The 15,341-nt window shown below is 42.2% G+C and overlaps 1 protein-coding gene and 1 long non-coding RNA gene across 5 annotated transcripts in view; both read left to right on the top strand.

The window, feature by feature from the left end:
- The window catches only part of LOC139609926 (uncharacterized), a 28,589-nt gene extending 24,044 nt beyond the window's left edge, over nt 1-4,545 (top strand). For 2 of the 3 annotated variants that reach the window (XR_011685412.1, XR_011685407.1), the window contains exon 4: nt 4,358-4,545. This is a non-coding gene — a long non-coding RNA (uncharacterized lncRNA). Of the gene's footprint in view, nt 1-3,626; nt 4,250-4,357 lie in introns of those variants that run through there. The other variant, XR_011685409.1, reaches the window with a different exon arrangement.
- A 2,656-nt stretch (nt 4,546-7,201) lies between these two features.
- lancl1 (LanC antibiotic synthetase component C-like 1 (bacterial)) lies at nt 7,202-13,885 on the top strand. 2 transcript variants are annotated; one of them, XM_071463998.1, is made up of 10 exons: nt 7,202-7,319; nt 7,625-7,745; nt 7,827-7,944; nt 8,548-8,758; nt 9,119-9,266; nt 9,658-9,804; nt 10,455-10,637; nt 10,980-11,156; nt 12,321-12,393; nt 13,178-13,885. In XM_071463998.1, exons 2-10 carry the CDS (start codon nt 7,659-7,661, stop codon nt 13,252-13,254), a joined length of 1,221 nt encoding a protein of 406 aa, XP_071320099.1. In that variant the 5' UTR covers nt 7,202-7,319; nt 7,625-7,658; the 3' UTR covers nt 13,255-13,885. The 2 variants fall into 2 exon arrangements, with proteins under 2 accessions (XP_071320099.1, XP_071320098.1); XM_071463997.1 differs by lacking the exon at nt 7,202-7,319 and having other exon boundaries at nt 7,501-7,745.
- The last annotated feature ends 1,456 nt before the right edge of the window (nt 13,886-15,341 follow it).

Below are 15,341 nucleotides of genomic sequence, written 5' to 3'. Positions count from 1 at the left end.
GATAGCTTTATAAAGGGATGGATGCTAGATGATTAGACAGGTGGAAAAATTAACTGCTTAAATTAGATGAAAACATAAATGAAAACAAAATACATTTACATGAATAAAAAGTTTAATCTAATATCGCCCTTCCCAGGAGAACTGGCTCCGTGCACACTCACTGTTACAGACAAAGAAACAAACGACATCTCCAAAAATTACAGACAATTAGCTTTAACATCAAGTAAACACACTGTTGACAGGTAATCTTTTGGGGGAGGCAGTCCAGAACCACCACAACAATGACTGTTCTGCTCCAGAGATGTGAATCATGAATTTTGTTAAATAATTCAAAAGCAGTAAGTTGTGATCAAATCAGAGCCACATCCTTATTTCCAGTGCGGCTGTTAAACATAAAAACACTTTGCCATAGGTTGTGCACCTAATTTAAAACAGAGTAAAACACAAGTAAACAACCTTTGATGTTTTTTTTTCTTCCTTCGCTGTGATGTTTTCAGGCCCGGCGGACTAATGTGATTTTGAATGATGAGCTGCGCTCAGTGTGTCTCCTAACTCACAGAGGGGTTCCAGGTAGCTCTACCTGTTAACCGACGGTTAGCCTAAGTGCCTGAGCGCGCTTCCCTGCGGCAAGGCGAGAACTTGAGCTCGGCGGGGGAGGAGAGGGAGGGAGGTGGAGGCGATCAGGATCGTGTGCCGCCTCCCAATCATGTCATCAGTCTTTTGAGATGAGGGAAGTTTGGTGGCGCGTGACTCTGCACAACTCAGGACAACTACAGTATCTGCTTGCCTGTAATGTGCACAAGTGGATGTCACAACTGTGCACGTGATTCCACGTAGAAGTGCAGATACTGGCTTTTGAAGACTGATGGGTATTTCTTGATGGCCAGTAGATGATGTTGTTACCAGGGGGTCTTTTTTCGTTTTGTTCATTCAATAGAAAAATATCTGACTCAGAGTTTCAACCATCTTGGATACACGAGTGAGCTAAAACTAGTGTGTATCCATACACTTTTTCACACACTTTTCACACACTCCTTGAAGAACCTGAAAATGCCTTTTCTCAATTAGCTTCTTACTATAAACAACTGGATCCTATATTATTCATGTCATGTTTGTCTCTGTTCCCTCTGCCTTTATATACGGTTGACTTTTGCTTATGCATATTGAGTGTTATAGAAGAGTAAGATTTAAAGCCAAGTTTGCAGGCACTTTGATTTGATATTGTTTATGTCTTTGATAATGCTATCATCCTCACCCACGTATACACATAGGGTCATCATCACCTGCATATAAGAAACACAAAATCAGTGCTAATCACAGCTTTTGTTATAATCTGCAGTCGCGTTCTGCCTCCGTCTGTTCCTCTAACTCATGCATTGTCTGTCTGATTGTGCACCGTCTTTTATCTTTTCAGCTCTGAACTCCAACAGGTCGGCTTCAAACCAAGTCAGTGTTGCTACCTCTTTACTCCTCTGTTACCTCACGCTCCTCGTCCTCCCCCGCCTCTTTTTAATCTCTCTCCTTTCTCACCTCCAGTTGGTTTATGAACTGGCTAGGGTAGGTGTATGTTTGTGTGTTTTTAGTTGTTAGGAGCAGCAGGAGGTCTCTGGACGGAGCAGAATCTTAATTTCAGCTCTTCTATGTGCTTTTTTTTTTTTTTTTTCTTGAAAGAGCCAATCCATGCCTCCCTCCCTCCACATCGGAGACCTTCCTGGGGTGCTGAGTGAGTGAGGAAAAGGATGGAGGACGGGTGGCATGGGTGTTCAGATGGGGGGGGGCTCATGTCTGCACAATCCTGGTTTTAATGAGGAGACTGTTTATAAAGTCCACTCAGGGAGGCTGTGCAAGTGCTTAGCATTTGCTCTCTAATTAGGAAAGCTAAACAGTCTCTCTTGCTGAGGATCAACCATTAGGGGGGAGAGGAGGCACTCAGCATTACTGTGCATGGGGTGCAGATTGCTGAGGCCAAATACTGGGGGGAGGAGAAGGGAGGGGGGTAGTAAACAATAGGCTCACATTTTTGGAAGAAGAGAATCATTCTCTACAGTCATAGCAATAATAAAGAAACCAATCACATACAGAGTGCCAGCAGGTACCACAGCATGTGAGGGTGAATTCATCAAGCAAGGCCAAGTCATTACAAGGAGTCCACCTAGTGGTCTGTAAGAGAACTGCAGCAAAGCATCATTTTATTTGCTTTATTTATCTAAATTGCATTTTCACCATTTAATCGTGTTCATCGGGCACAGTTTTCAAAGCTGTGTGGTCACAACCATCGACAACCATCAACTGAAGACTCTCCACCTTTCCTAAGTGCATGCGGGTGGAGAACATATCTCCCATGCCCATGCACAGCACACAGAGAGCCATGATGTGGATGTTGACAAGGAAAACAACACCATTCTGCCACAGCTCCTTTTATCCACAGAATAAATGCCTCCCTGATTACCCTGTTCCCCATCACGCAGATTGCTGTTAAAGTGCAAGATGAGACGAGCGCTTTTTAGATTAAGACCCTGATCAAATTTTCATAACTCAATTTCAGGGAGAGAGGGGTTGCTGTAAGAGGACCAAGCGGGGTGGGAGTGGGGGGGGGGGGGCATGTAAAAGTGTGAGCGTTGACTGTAATGTAATCAGTTTTCTTTGTCTGCGTCCTATTCACTTTGAGTAAGAGTGTGGCACTGAAGGTAGTGTTCATGGCTTGGCTTTCGAATAGTTGTGCCAGTCTAACAAAGGCCAAATTATGTTGTTTAGTTTTGATTTGCAAGTTGCCAACAAGTGCTGCTTTTCTGATGATTTATTAAATTATTTATTCATTTATAAACCTGGCCTGACTTCAACAGCAAGCCCTCAAGATTCTTCTTCAAATCTTATCAAAAGGCCTACGCTCTGGACATTTTCTTCTTCTAAATAAATAATTGATTGTTGAATAAATAAACCTATAATCTCTAAAGAAAATTCTGTTTCACTGCAGATCTTATAGGGTTTTTGTTGTTGTTGTTGTTGTTGTTGAATTGCTAAAAACTGGAGACGCTGGAACAACTGGCTGATTGCAGGGGTACAGATTTTCTGACAGGAAGCTGAGGAGAGATGTCAGGAAAAGCTCAAGAAGTCCATGTACAGTCAATGCATTGTTCATTTCTAATGGGGCATACCATAATGAGCCACAAGCAGTTTCAACCTCACATTGCAGCCTATTCTGAATTTACAATATCGCCACATTGAATAATTCACTGTGTATTAGCTCGAAGCATGCATTTATATTTTATGTGTGTTCTAATGTGTATTTACAGACAAATCCAAAGAGATTTATTGGTGTATTTGTCAGTGCACCTCTGTGCACTGCTTGCTTGTCATGTACTGTAACTCATGTACACTGCCTCTTTCCAGTTATAGCAATATTACAGTGAGCTCAGTATCGCCCTCCCCTCTCTGTTATGTGCCTCCCTTATCTGTCTCTTCTCTATTACTTTGACTCATCCTCTCTATCTTTCTCTCCCTTGTTTCAATCTTTTCCCCTCTCCTTCTGCTCCGTCTCAAATGCTTCAAGTTGTATCTGTCTGTGTATCTGTCACCTCTCTTTCTCTCTCTTTCATTCCTCCCCCCTGTGTCCCTCCCTCTCCCAGACAGTTGACTGGTATGGCGACACCAGGCTGCGTGTATTTTTAGCGCTGCCACAGATGGGGCCATGGCAGCATGTCAGAGACCAGAATGTTCTTTATCTCAGCTGTCAGGCCGTTCCCCGGGACCAAAATGGATGCCGTCCACTTGGGGGAGGGGGGGGGGTAGGTAAGAAAGGCAGCTTTTTTCCCCCGCTCTTCAAATAAAGGTTTTAATTGTGTCATTTGGCACTGCTAAATAACTGCTCCTGTTGAATGTGCAAATGGAAGGTGGCGAAAGGAAATGCTCCCACTTGCTGCGTCGGCTCCTCTGTGGGAGCTGTATCCAAACCTATGATCAAGTGGAGGTGAAATTGCAGGCCATGCCTCTGCAGACAAAAGGGATATATCTCAAAAACAAGCTCCCTGAGACGACCATGCACAGCAGATATCAGTACATATTAGCAGCCAAGCCATAAAAATTTTTTTTCTAGCATTCCACATTTTGTAGCAGTGATATGCAGATCTGTCCAACGCTGTGACCTGGACACGAGTGAATTTCCAACCTAGACTTCAGCCAGGGCCAAAGCACGTCTTTTCACCTCTACATTCAAGATACCCCCTGGTAAAACACTGAGTCCATACTGCTGGGGAGTAGCCATTTCACTCACAAACTCCAAACCCAGTGTTGGACAGCAGAGACCATGAAGCAGGCCTCTCTGACTCTGAAGAGGTTTTCCTTTTTTTTTTTGTTGCAGATGGAGAAGGAGAATGTGCTGCAGGCTATGACTGGGGGTCAAGTGGTCGGCTTTGTGCATCACAGTTTGGAGTCTGCTGAGACTCTCCTCTGGCAGCGTTCACACACTCTAACAGCAGGCTGGTTGTCCATGTGAATATCAAGGAGGGATGGGAGACAGAGGACAGAGGAGGGAGAGTAAGAGAGAGAGAGAGGGAGAGTAAGAGAGAGAGAGAGAGGTGTGGTTTGGTTTGTCAGGCCATCAGACTGACTTCTATTTTGCAGGTGTCAATAAAAGTTTGAATTTCTTACTTTTGCAATATTACATTGACCATGACAAACACTATTTTTTATTTTCAATACCTCCCAATACTTTCAGACTTCTGCACTTTCTGTGGCATTTACCCCCAGCCTCTTAGTTAGAAGATCTTAAGTCTTTAATACTATAGTTTTGCATGTATGAAAGCCTTAATGCTAATTAGCAAATGTTAGCATACTAATACACTATACTAAGATACTGAACATGGTAAGCAATACAGGCATTGTTGTTCTGAGAATGTTGGTGCAATGATGTTATCATGTAGCTGAAAGCACCACTGTCTCTAAATAAAGACTTTTTAAGAGTACTTGGACATCACAGGATAAAGATATGTCAGGCTTTGGCAATATAGGACGAAAGCCTTTTCCTTTTAAATAATGCTCACAACAATCATGTAAAAATTCAAAATAAAGTGAAAATGCATAATTTGTCCACAGGAATCTGTGAGATGTGGCCTTAGCTTGGTTGTTATCCTGTGCAAGAAACAAATGATGATCAATATCGCCCCTAATTAATATTTTTCCTCCACAAAGCTGGTTTTCCCACAGGCGCAGCGGGAGGGAGACTCAGCTCAATAATTTGTCGTTCAACGAGGGCCTCTAATCAAACCCGAAGGTCGCCTTCTGAATTTTGTCGCATTCCGAGCCTCATTTCCATTCCCGCCCCTCAAGGCAAGGTAAAACAGTCCCGAGGTATATGAAAAGGCTCTATACTTTTGAACCGCATGAGTAGCCTTCACCTTCAGTCCGGTCAATTGAAATGGAAATGATGGGCAGCCAAGTTCTTCTCACTGAAGGGAAATAATAGCACACACACACACACACATACACACACACAGCAAAAAGCAGTGAGGTAAACAGAAACAAAGGAGTGACAGTGATGACTGTGGCAAACCTGGTGCCTTGACCAATGTAACTGTCAGCTTCATTTGCAGTCTGCAAGACAAGGTTACGCAAGTCATCAAAACGGGAGCCATAGAGGGACATAAAAACGCTACTCATAAGCAACTGAAAAGTTTATTGCACAAAGTTAAGATGAGTGCTGAAAAAGTCTGCAGTTCAAGGCTTGGCCGGCTTGGATGTTATCTTGAAAGCATCAGCAGTAAGGAAGCAGTACTATAAAAAGCATTTAGATAAGGCAGAAAATGTGAAGAGATTTAGATGATTCATGTTGTCTCTCAAGATTATATCTTTGACTCACAATGGATTGTCTGTATAAAAACATGCGTGTGGGAACCAATTGCCATGAGAATAACATATCTGGTCCATATTGTAGATTAATTAGTGCTTAGTTTGGATGATTTATACTAAGTCTGGAGAGGAAAGTCATCTAAAGCCAGAGAGAACCAGAATGAAACATGGGAACAAGGAAAAGGGGAAGCGACTGAGGCATATTAACAAAGAGAGAATAGTAATTAAAACCCTTCAGAGGACGTATTGCACTCTTTTTGAATGTGCAATGTCTTCTTGCCACAACAATGTACTCTTTCAACTGTGCCGTGCATAGGGCAGAATACTCAAAGGGGAGATTACAGGCCTGGTGCAGCTTCTGTCTCTGCAATAAGTGAGAATGTGGAACACCAGCAGTGAGACCGAGCAGAGTGCCAATCAATACCAGCCCCGTGTTCTCTGCGACTACAGTAATTATCATCACCATGCACGGGAATGGCATGTTGTTTAGGCATGGCAGAAGGTCAGGTGCAGATTGGCGGCACATGACGTTTCCATGGCAGCAGTGTGAGTAAACTGTGCTCCACCCTGTGATCATAAATTCAGGCTTGTCTGATTGTTTTGGAAGTCAATAGCATCATCAGTATGGAGTCATCATCTGAGAATTTGCTAAAAAGGTGAAAGATTAGCTCTGGTGCGTTCACTGACAGAGGAGGTGACTAAAACCTGAAAAAAAAAATTACCTGAAAGTGTTGGAAGCGTTCGTGTTGATGCAGTCATGTCTGAGATGAGACACCTGTGTGGCAGAATCATTCAGGGCTCCGAGGGGAATATGCACTGAAGTGAGTTATTGTTGCAAATCTGTCTGTACACAAAACCTCCACATCAAGCAGTCCTTAATGAGAGCCAGTATCGCCTACATATGGGAATAAATCACCACTTCTTTTTCAGCAAAAAGACCAGAGATTTCATCTATGATTTGGTGAATACAGTCACTCCAGCACAACCTTTGATCAAAAGCAATCTCCTGCAAATCTTTCCATGACTGTAATCATTTCACTTGTCTGTCAAGGATAAGGACTGTGAGTAGGTCTGTTTATGCTTTTCCTCTACCACTTTCCAAAAAATAAATATAACATAGGCCACAGTTATAGGATCTGGTGTGTGTGTTACTTTGCATAATAAAGATTTACATTCAAAATTTACAAATAACCTGATAAAATATGCTTTATTATTGGAGTTATCAGTTTATCAATTCTCACACACTCTGCAATTGTTTGTCTGTGTTGTATTCATTTATTTCATATAAAATAAGTATATATTCTATGCTTATTTACAATAAATTAACATGTTTTTGCTGTTTCCAGCAGTTTTGTGAGCTGTGCTAATCCACCCGCCGCAGCAGGTGGCGGTAGAGCGCCAGCTAATGCTAAAATCCCGTCAGGAAAATATAAAGACGAAGGAGATTTAGCATCAACAGTGCAGCACTTGCAGAGGTAATGGTCCACATTTGCATCGCGCACTTTTCACCTAATTTCACAACACATTTCAGTGTTCATTCACCTTTCAGGCGCGATTTGCACGTCGGGTTGTTAGCCGCTAGCTTTAGCGGAGCAGCTAGGCTAACTAGCTGCTAGCAGGTTGTGTGTGGGTGTGTGCGGCCCTGCAGAGCATGCTAGCTGCGTCATGTGTGTATATTCAGTGTTAACAGATATATAGCTCACTAGTTTCAGCTTTACTTCTGTTTCACTGCACCCTTCTGTCTCCTGCGCCTCACATTGCCTCATTTCTTTTATCTGAGCCGGATATAAAGCAGCGTTAACAAGGCTGTCAACATGGACACAAGAGCCCTGAGGAATCCATATCTGGACTATGATGGGACTCCTGCATCCACACAGGCTTTCTTTGACTTTCAGGGGAAGGTAATGTATGACGGAGTGTGTATTTTTCTGTGCGTGTTTTCATGCCACCCTCATTATTTTTTAATTTTTCTTTACCTTCAGATCACACCAGAGTTCGCCCAGAGGCTGAGCAGCAAGGTCAGTGAGCTTTTGGCTGTCATGGAAAATGGGCTGAAGTCTGCAGATCCAAGGGATTGCACTAGTTACACTGGCTGGGCAGGTGATGACACCATCACACATCTGTTTTTCATCATTAGCTCTGATAGCAAGGAATTGCATTGATGAAACTGTATGAAAACCTAATTTCAAGAAGTAAGGCTGCACATGTGATTGTGATGAGAAAACGTGATTCAGTGAAGCATCTGCAGTGTAGAATAATTAAATATAGATTATTTGATTTAAGGATGCACCTTACGATAATTGTTATTATTGATTAATGCCCCATGATTTTCTAGATTCATTGTTTGGTGATATAAAAACTGCTCATTGTAGTTTCCCATACCCACAATAAACTTAATCACATTTCTTGTTTTGTCCATTCAACTGTCTAAAACCTATAGATTCAGTTATTATCCATTCACATATTTAGGTCACTAACACAGAAGATGAATAAATCCATGTTTCCACTATTTTTATTTCAGAATATTTCATTATAAGTCACTTTCAGTCTTCAGTATTGCAGATATGCACATACTGTACGATTAGATAGTTGTAGGTGACCAAATGTGCAGCTTTTCTTCAGTTACGAATTAAAACAAGAAACATTTCTGATTTAGCTTCCAAAGTTTACAGCATTACCAAGTGCCTGTCTGTCCGTCCACAGGCATTGCTCTGCTCTACCTGCACCTCCACAATGTGTTCAAGGAGGACTCCCTCCTTCAGAAAGCTCTGGAGTATGTCAGCCGCAGCCTGAGGTGTCTGACCCGACGCCATGACGTCACCTTCCTATGCGGGGATGCAGGGCCGCTGGCTGTGGCTGCTGTTGTGTACTTTCGCCTGCAGAGGGGGCAAGAGGCCGATGAGTGCATCAACAGGTCAGTTCAGAATAAGTTCAGTAGTTATGGCTAATATGTTTTGGTTTTTTTAGACATTGGGTGAGGGATTTTTTAAATTTCAGTAATAATGAAATGCAATAACATGTAGCTGCAACAGTGGTTAGGAATAAGATCTAGTTTTAATGGTGCTCATAACAAATGTCTTTGATTAGACTCCAGTCTCAGTGGGTCAGTATCACTCCTGATTCCGTTTATTTAACTGATCATATTTATTATACAGTTAATTGTCGTCACGAATAGAACATTTATTTTAAGATTTGGTTCATTAGTGCAATAGTTGATCGTGACAGAAGCGCGTTCTGACTCATGATTTTTGTGTTTCCTGTGCTTCCTTCCCAGACTGCTGCAGTATCACCAGTCTGTGGTGAAGGGATCGGGCGGGCTGCCAGATGAGCTGCTGTACGGGCGAGTGGGATACCTCTACTCCCTCGTCTTCATCAACCAGCAGCTTGGACAAGACAGGATCCCACTGCAGTACATCCAACAGGTGGTGCAGAGCAGTGACGCAGTCTAATTCTCTGGATTTCACTGCAGAAGGACTTCTGCTTAGCCAGTACCCTCCTTTGTACGACATGTAACAAGAGTCACCATCGAGCCTTTGTGACCATAGAAAAAGTGGGAAGTGCATTGACTGGAGAAGACAAAACGGGGGACATAATGTGGAGTAAACATGAATAATATTAGGCTGAGACTTTCTAGTTATGACCCTGTTTCTCTAACTTCCAGGTCACTGTCCCTGGTTTGGCGTTTCGCCCTAATTTGCTCCTTCTCACACATATTGATATCCAGTAGCTCTAATTTTCCCTCCAGTGATTTCTTTCAATTGGGACAGATTAATTGTGTTTCTGAGCTTGGGATGTGCTGTTTTCCTCCCTCAGATCAGCGAGGCCGTGCTGGTATCAGGCGACCACCTCAGCAGGAAGTTCAGGGTCCAGAACCAGAGTCCTCTGATGTACGAGTGGTACCAGGAGCAGTACGTTGGTGCCGCCCATGGACTGGCAGGCATCTACTACTTCCTCATGCAGGTAAGACAGGTCTCTGGTGTGGGTTACAAGCAGCCTATGATCGGTCTTGATTTTTACAATAGGCCAGATTGGGAAGCTTTTGTAACTATTTTGTAGGACAGTGTTGCTTTTTAGTTAGCTTTATAAAAAAAAAACCAAAGAGCCTATTATTCCAAAATAAATACAAAATGACACATACATACGCACTTGCAGTTAACAAATGAATCATCCACAAATTTCTGCGTATATTATCTCCTGGTTGAGCATGTTTCCGGCATCATAATTGATTAATTATTGAACAGTAACATCAGGAAATACTCAAAAATGCCCATCACAAGCTCCTAGAGCCCAAGATGACATTTTAAAATTGTTTATTTATATCTTTGTATGAAGATATTTAATAGACAGTGATATAAAACAAAGAAAAGAAGCTAATCCTCACCTTTGAGAAGTCAGAATCAACAAATATTGAGCATTTTTTGCTTGATAAAGCACTTAAACAAATCATTGATTACTGAAGTCATTGTTGGTAAATTGATCAAAGCAGCTAATTGACTAAAGAACTAATTGTTGCAGCAATAAAGTCAGCCAAGTGTGATAAAAGCCACCTGTTACTTCCACCTGTTACTTCTTCATGCTCTGTTAAACACAGTCTAATCTCGCCCACGCAGCCGGGCTTTGTCTCCGCCGAGGAGCATGTGCACAGGCTGGTGAAGCCCAGCGTCGACCATGTCTGCCGGCTCAAGTTCCCCTCAGGAAACTACCCTCCCTGCATCGGGGACGACCGAGACCTGCTGGTGCACTGGTGCCACGGATCACCAGGGGTGATCTACATGCTCCTGCAGGCATACAAGGTGAAGACTGAGTCAATGCTGCAAAGTAACAGCAAACTAAATATCATTCCAGTGATACAGGGAAGAAAAAAGTGTTCATGTACAGAGTCATAGTGCCATCTTGTGGTGAAATTGAGTAAATACCTGTTTTAGTCCCAGCTGATAAAATGAAAACATTCTCTCATCCAGCACAGTATATTGTCTGATGTGTCCAAGCTTATCTTGTTACCTGAAACAGGGTTGCACTAGAGTTTCTCCAATTTATGGCCATTGTTTTCCCAGTTTTATTATCAGGAGGCACAAAAACATAAATTCCTGAATTTTTATTTCCCCTTTTCTCATCTGATTCATCCCTTCCTCCAGGCCTTTGGTATTTCTCAGTACCTGGAGCTCGCCCTGCAGTGTGGAGAAGTGGTGTGGCGGTGGGGTTTGCTGAAGAAGGGCTATGGACTGTGTCATGGCGCAGCGGGTAACGCCTACGCTTTCCTGGCTCTCTACCGGCTAACACAGGACCCCAAGCACCTATACAGAGCCTGCATGGTGAGAGCACATGAAAGAGACTTTATAATATAATCTGTATACGTCATTTGCATAGTGCAGTAGCCGTTTGAGTGATCAAACAACTGCAGATATTAAATGTGGCGCTCCAGCAATGCATCCATCTTAATTAATGACAGCTGAAGTTGATGGAGAGGTAGAAATTAACCTTTTTTTAACACTTTATTTATCCCTGGAAGTCCAGCGAGCATCTGTATGCACAATACAGCAGGTATGTCTCTTTGTATGCACAGCAAGTATTAGTACTCAGCCAGGAAATAACAGCCTTTTATCCCAAACAAGAAAATTTCAGGAGGAAGGATTTAAAAGCAGGTAAACAAAGTAAAGCCTCTTAATGAAAACCTTCTATAGATAATCAATGAAAAACAGAATAGAATAGAAATGTATTATATAAGGTTATATATGTCACAATGACCTTCAAAATTTCTCTGCAGGTCAACAGATTTGACTGCTACGACTTGCTTTTATACTTTAAATAAATAGTAATGCACAGTCCTTCTAACCCACTGTGTTTCTATAAGTTCTGTAAGCGTATAATGCGACAGAACAAACAGAAGAAGTCCATTTATTTTTCTTTCATTTTAATGCTTTGTGTTGTGTTTGTCCTTGCCTTTAAGATGTGAAAGTCAAATTAAACTTTGTTTCAAAGTACAACGAGTTACAGTCAGTTTGGCAGCTCGCCAGCCTGGAAATCGAGAATTATTCCAGAAGCGGTGGGCATGTGAGAGGCAGGGCCTTTTATGTTTATTGACAATGGGTCGGTAGCTGTCGGTGCCAGTCGGCGTCAAAGCGGGCCGAGCGAGGCGGGAACGGCGGGCTCTCTCTGGACGCGCTCCAGGTGGCACGAGTCCCACGTGTACTTTCATTTATATGAATCTATTCATAGAGGATGGAAATAGACTCTTCAGATGTGTCGCCTGGGCCCTGCTACAGGCTCCCAGTGCAACAGGGTGACATAGTGGTCATAATGTGATACCTCGACAGATGCTAGGATTTCACTGAGAGGAGCACAATTTCTAGCGGTTGTCGACATTGCTGGCTATTCTCCTGAGACGGTTCAGCTACAGCGCTCTGTTGTGACACAGTGGGAATGTTATTATGACACTGCCTCTCTCTCTCTCTCTCTCTCTCTCTCTCTCTCCACAGTTTGCTGACTGGTGTATGAACTACGGCAAACATGGATGCCGAACACCAGACACTCCCTTCTCACTTTTTGAAGGTAACGTGTGATGATGTGTCCCACTTCCCAAAAATAATTTATGATCATATTGCTCGGCTCATTAGAGAAACAACATCACAGAATAAAGCTGACAAGCTGTAATCGAACCTGTCATTTTTATCAAGTTATGTGTTCCCACTCTGTGTGTCTGTCAGTGTCAGTAAGGGAACACTCGTGGCAACTGTTTGTCTTTCCAGTGCAGTTCACCTACATTTGGCACACTGTATATCATCATTACATTGGACTGGATCCAGTATCTTGTTTAATTTTGGAATTCATTAAGCTCCAACGCTAACGATGCTCTTATAAAATCTTTATCTTTTCTGTTATAATCAGAGAGCAAAGGAAAACTCTTGGTTGCTGTGTTATTTGAGACTTTTATCATTGACTTTTATCAAGTGCAGTTTTTTGTGACTGCATCATTTAGTCTACATTTAGGTACAATAGGTGTACATGTGAGTTTGTTATAGGGGGATCGGACAGGGGAAGCGTTATATGCAATGCTGTAGCCCAGCATTCATGCATTGGAATTTAATCAGGGATAAACCAAAGAACTAATAATCAGCAATATCAAACAGTAATGTTAAAGCATTTGCAAGTAGATATTTAGAAGAAGTAGAATTATCATATGTAAATTTATGTAAACTATACACAAATAATGTGTATGTTATTTCCTGAGGTATGACCCTTAAGTGGAACCAAAACTTGAGACTATTGAGGGCTATTTCACTCACACTTTAAGTGTCCACCAGCTGAAACTCACTGTGACACTTCCTGTTTGCAGGCATGGCGGGCACCATCTATTTCCTGGCCGACATTCTGCAGCCAATGAAATCCAGGTTCCCGGCATTTGAGGTGTAAGGAAGGTTTCTCCACAGGTACTCCTCTGCAGCCACACCAAAACACGTCAAGAACAAGAGCCACACTTGACACTCATGCATGGAAACACAACACTCATCTCCGTAAAGAATATTCAGACTTGACAGGTCACACAGAAAACTTGGTGTCTGACTTTGACTCCTGCTTTAGACATCATGCCATGTTTTTTTTTCCCGCTCTTCTCAAACGTGAGCTTGATAACAGGATAAAACGTCAACTCGTAATTATGTCAACGATAAGTGAAAAGTGAGAGCTTCTCTCGCTGGTTTTCTTTGTGTATGAATTAAACTCCTGTTTTATGATTTCTTGCTCTTTCTCATATTGTGATGTTTAGGTTTTCAGCATAGAGGAAGGAAACTAATTTTTAATTAAAATTTAAAATGTGGGCTAAGTAAATGCTGTATATTTCTGTTACTGTGTAAGTTTGATAAGTTAAAAAGGAAATGAATGCTTTAGTTTGATAGTCTGTTTTCATTTTCAGAGGCTACAGTAGTTACAATGCACTAAATATAATACAGCTGTGTCATGTGTGAAGGGCTTAACCCTACAACACTGAGTGTACGCTGTTGCCTGTCCTTTGCACTGTCTGGGCAATAAACCATGTGTCTTTTTACGGCTGTTGTTCTTTGGTGAATTACAGGACCTCGGTGTCATTATGCAGCAGCAAAGAAAAGCCACAAAGGGGCAGCAGAGAGCCGACAACTTGTAAATAAATATCTGACGTCTGACCGCCACCTGGCAAATCAAGTACATTCATAGGCAGTAAATGACACTCAGTCATGTGATAAATTGTCCTTGAAAACCATATGATAACACACATGATCATTCAGGAGACGTCTCAGTTTTAAGGCATTTAGTCAGCAAATGAAGCCACGTATGACAGTGGTAAATATCTAAAACCCTCTGTCCCTTCCTCCATGGGACACTTGGCTCAACTGCTCTGGTGTCTATTCCAAATAAGGCCCATGTAACACCCTGAAAACCAAGCAGCGACACAATGCCACCGCTCTTTTTTAAGCCCCCTGCCCATGCTTCTTTATGACCTGAGGCCAGCTGGGGTCTTGGAGATCGAAAGAGGAGGAGCTCTCTGTACCAGAGAGTCTTGAGGTAGCAGGAGCGTTCATTTTCTCCACCCCCCTATCTCTGCGGAGCGTAGGAGAAACCGAACACCTCCAGCAGGAATGGGAGTAAAAATAGTGCTCATCTGTGCAGGGGTGTGGTCTCCCGGACTTGTCTTTGACTCTGGTTCACGTACTCCTACAAATGTCCTCCAAGTCTTTTCCTTCTGACGTTTAGCAGTCGACCATTATATAATACAAGGCTGATGATAAGTTAGATATACCGCAGTCTGTCAGCATGAACACACCAGGTGCTCACACTGTTGGTGGATTATCTACTCCTGTGCACGTTGTTTCTGTGCACTTGCTGTTCCTCCTTTTGTCCTTTCTGACAAACTTTGAAAGAATAAAAAAAAGTTGGGCTTCAAAATCATATGCTCACAATAAGAATTGTGAGTATCTATAAGGCCACAAAAAAAGATGTTCTAGGGATATTAAACGTTTGCATTTCTGACATACTGACTGATGATCTTCAGGCAGCCAGAAGTGGTTCATCAGAGACACTGGGCCCAAAATCCAGTCCCATCAGGAAAACACTTACAGATTCCACGAGTAAAACAATATACAGAGTCAATGCTGACATGTAATTCCTCAGATTCCCTGTGGCCACGGATATCCTGAAACACTTATACAATTACATAAGTGTTTTCTGCTTCCAGAAATAAGAGTAGTGATACCCATTGTATATTTCAGTGAGTGTTTATCGGTGTTCGCGACCTTACAACCACCTCATATTCATACGAAGAACTGTTTTATCTGATATTAATCCCAGTTGATAGGTGAAGTGAGTTCACCTGAGTCAAAGACAAAACTATTATTAATGGCCTTGGTAGAAAATACATGAACGTCCTTGAGCAGAAACATGCAGCAATTTTCCAAGTCGGTAATTATTCTTTATCGATGTGAGAATAATAGTAATGGTCTGATATTTTAATGAGCTTATTCGTAAAA

The sequence above is a fragment of the Trachinotus anak genome, unplaced genomic scaffold (genome assembly GCF_046630095.1).
Source record: "Trachinotus anak isolate AG129_WGS33_773 ecotype Australia unplaced genomic scaffold, CSIRO_AGI_Tana_v1 ptg000026l, whole genome shotgun sequence".
Taxonomy (NCBI): Eukaryota; Metazoa; Chordata; class Actinopteri; order Carangiformes; family Carangidae; genus Trachinotus; species Trachinotus anak.
The sequence above is the reverse complement of the archived record's forward strand: the minus strand, read 5'-3'. Positions and strand labels throughout refer to the sequence as shown.

Excerpts from the sequence above, each read along its gene's own strand:
- lancl1 (XM_071463998.1), top strand. The coding sequence starts at position 7,659 with ATGGACACAAGAGCCCTGAGGAATCCATATCTGGACTATGATGGGACT. Across the intron at positions 9,805-10,454 it reads TCTACTACTTCCTCATGCAG|CCGGGCTTTGTCTCCGCCGA; the intron begins GTAAGACAGGTC and ends TCGCCCACGCAG. Across the intron at positions 11,157-12,320 it reads ACCTATACAGAGCCTGCATG|TTTGCTGACTGGTGTATGAA; the intron begins GTGAGAGCACAT and ends CTCTCTCCACAG.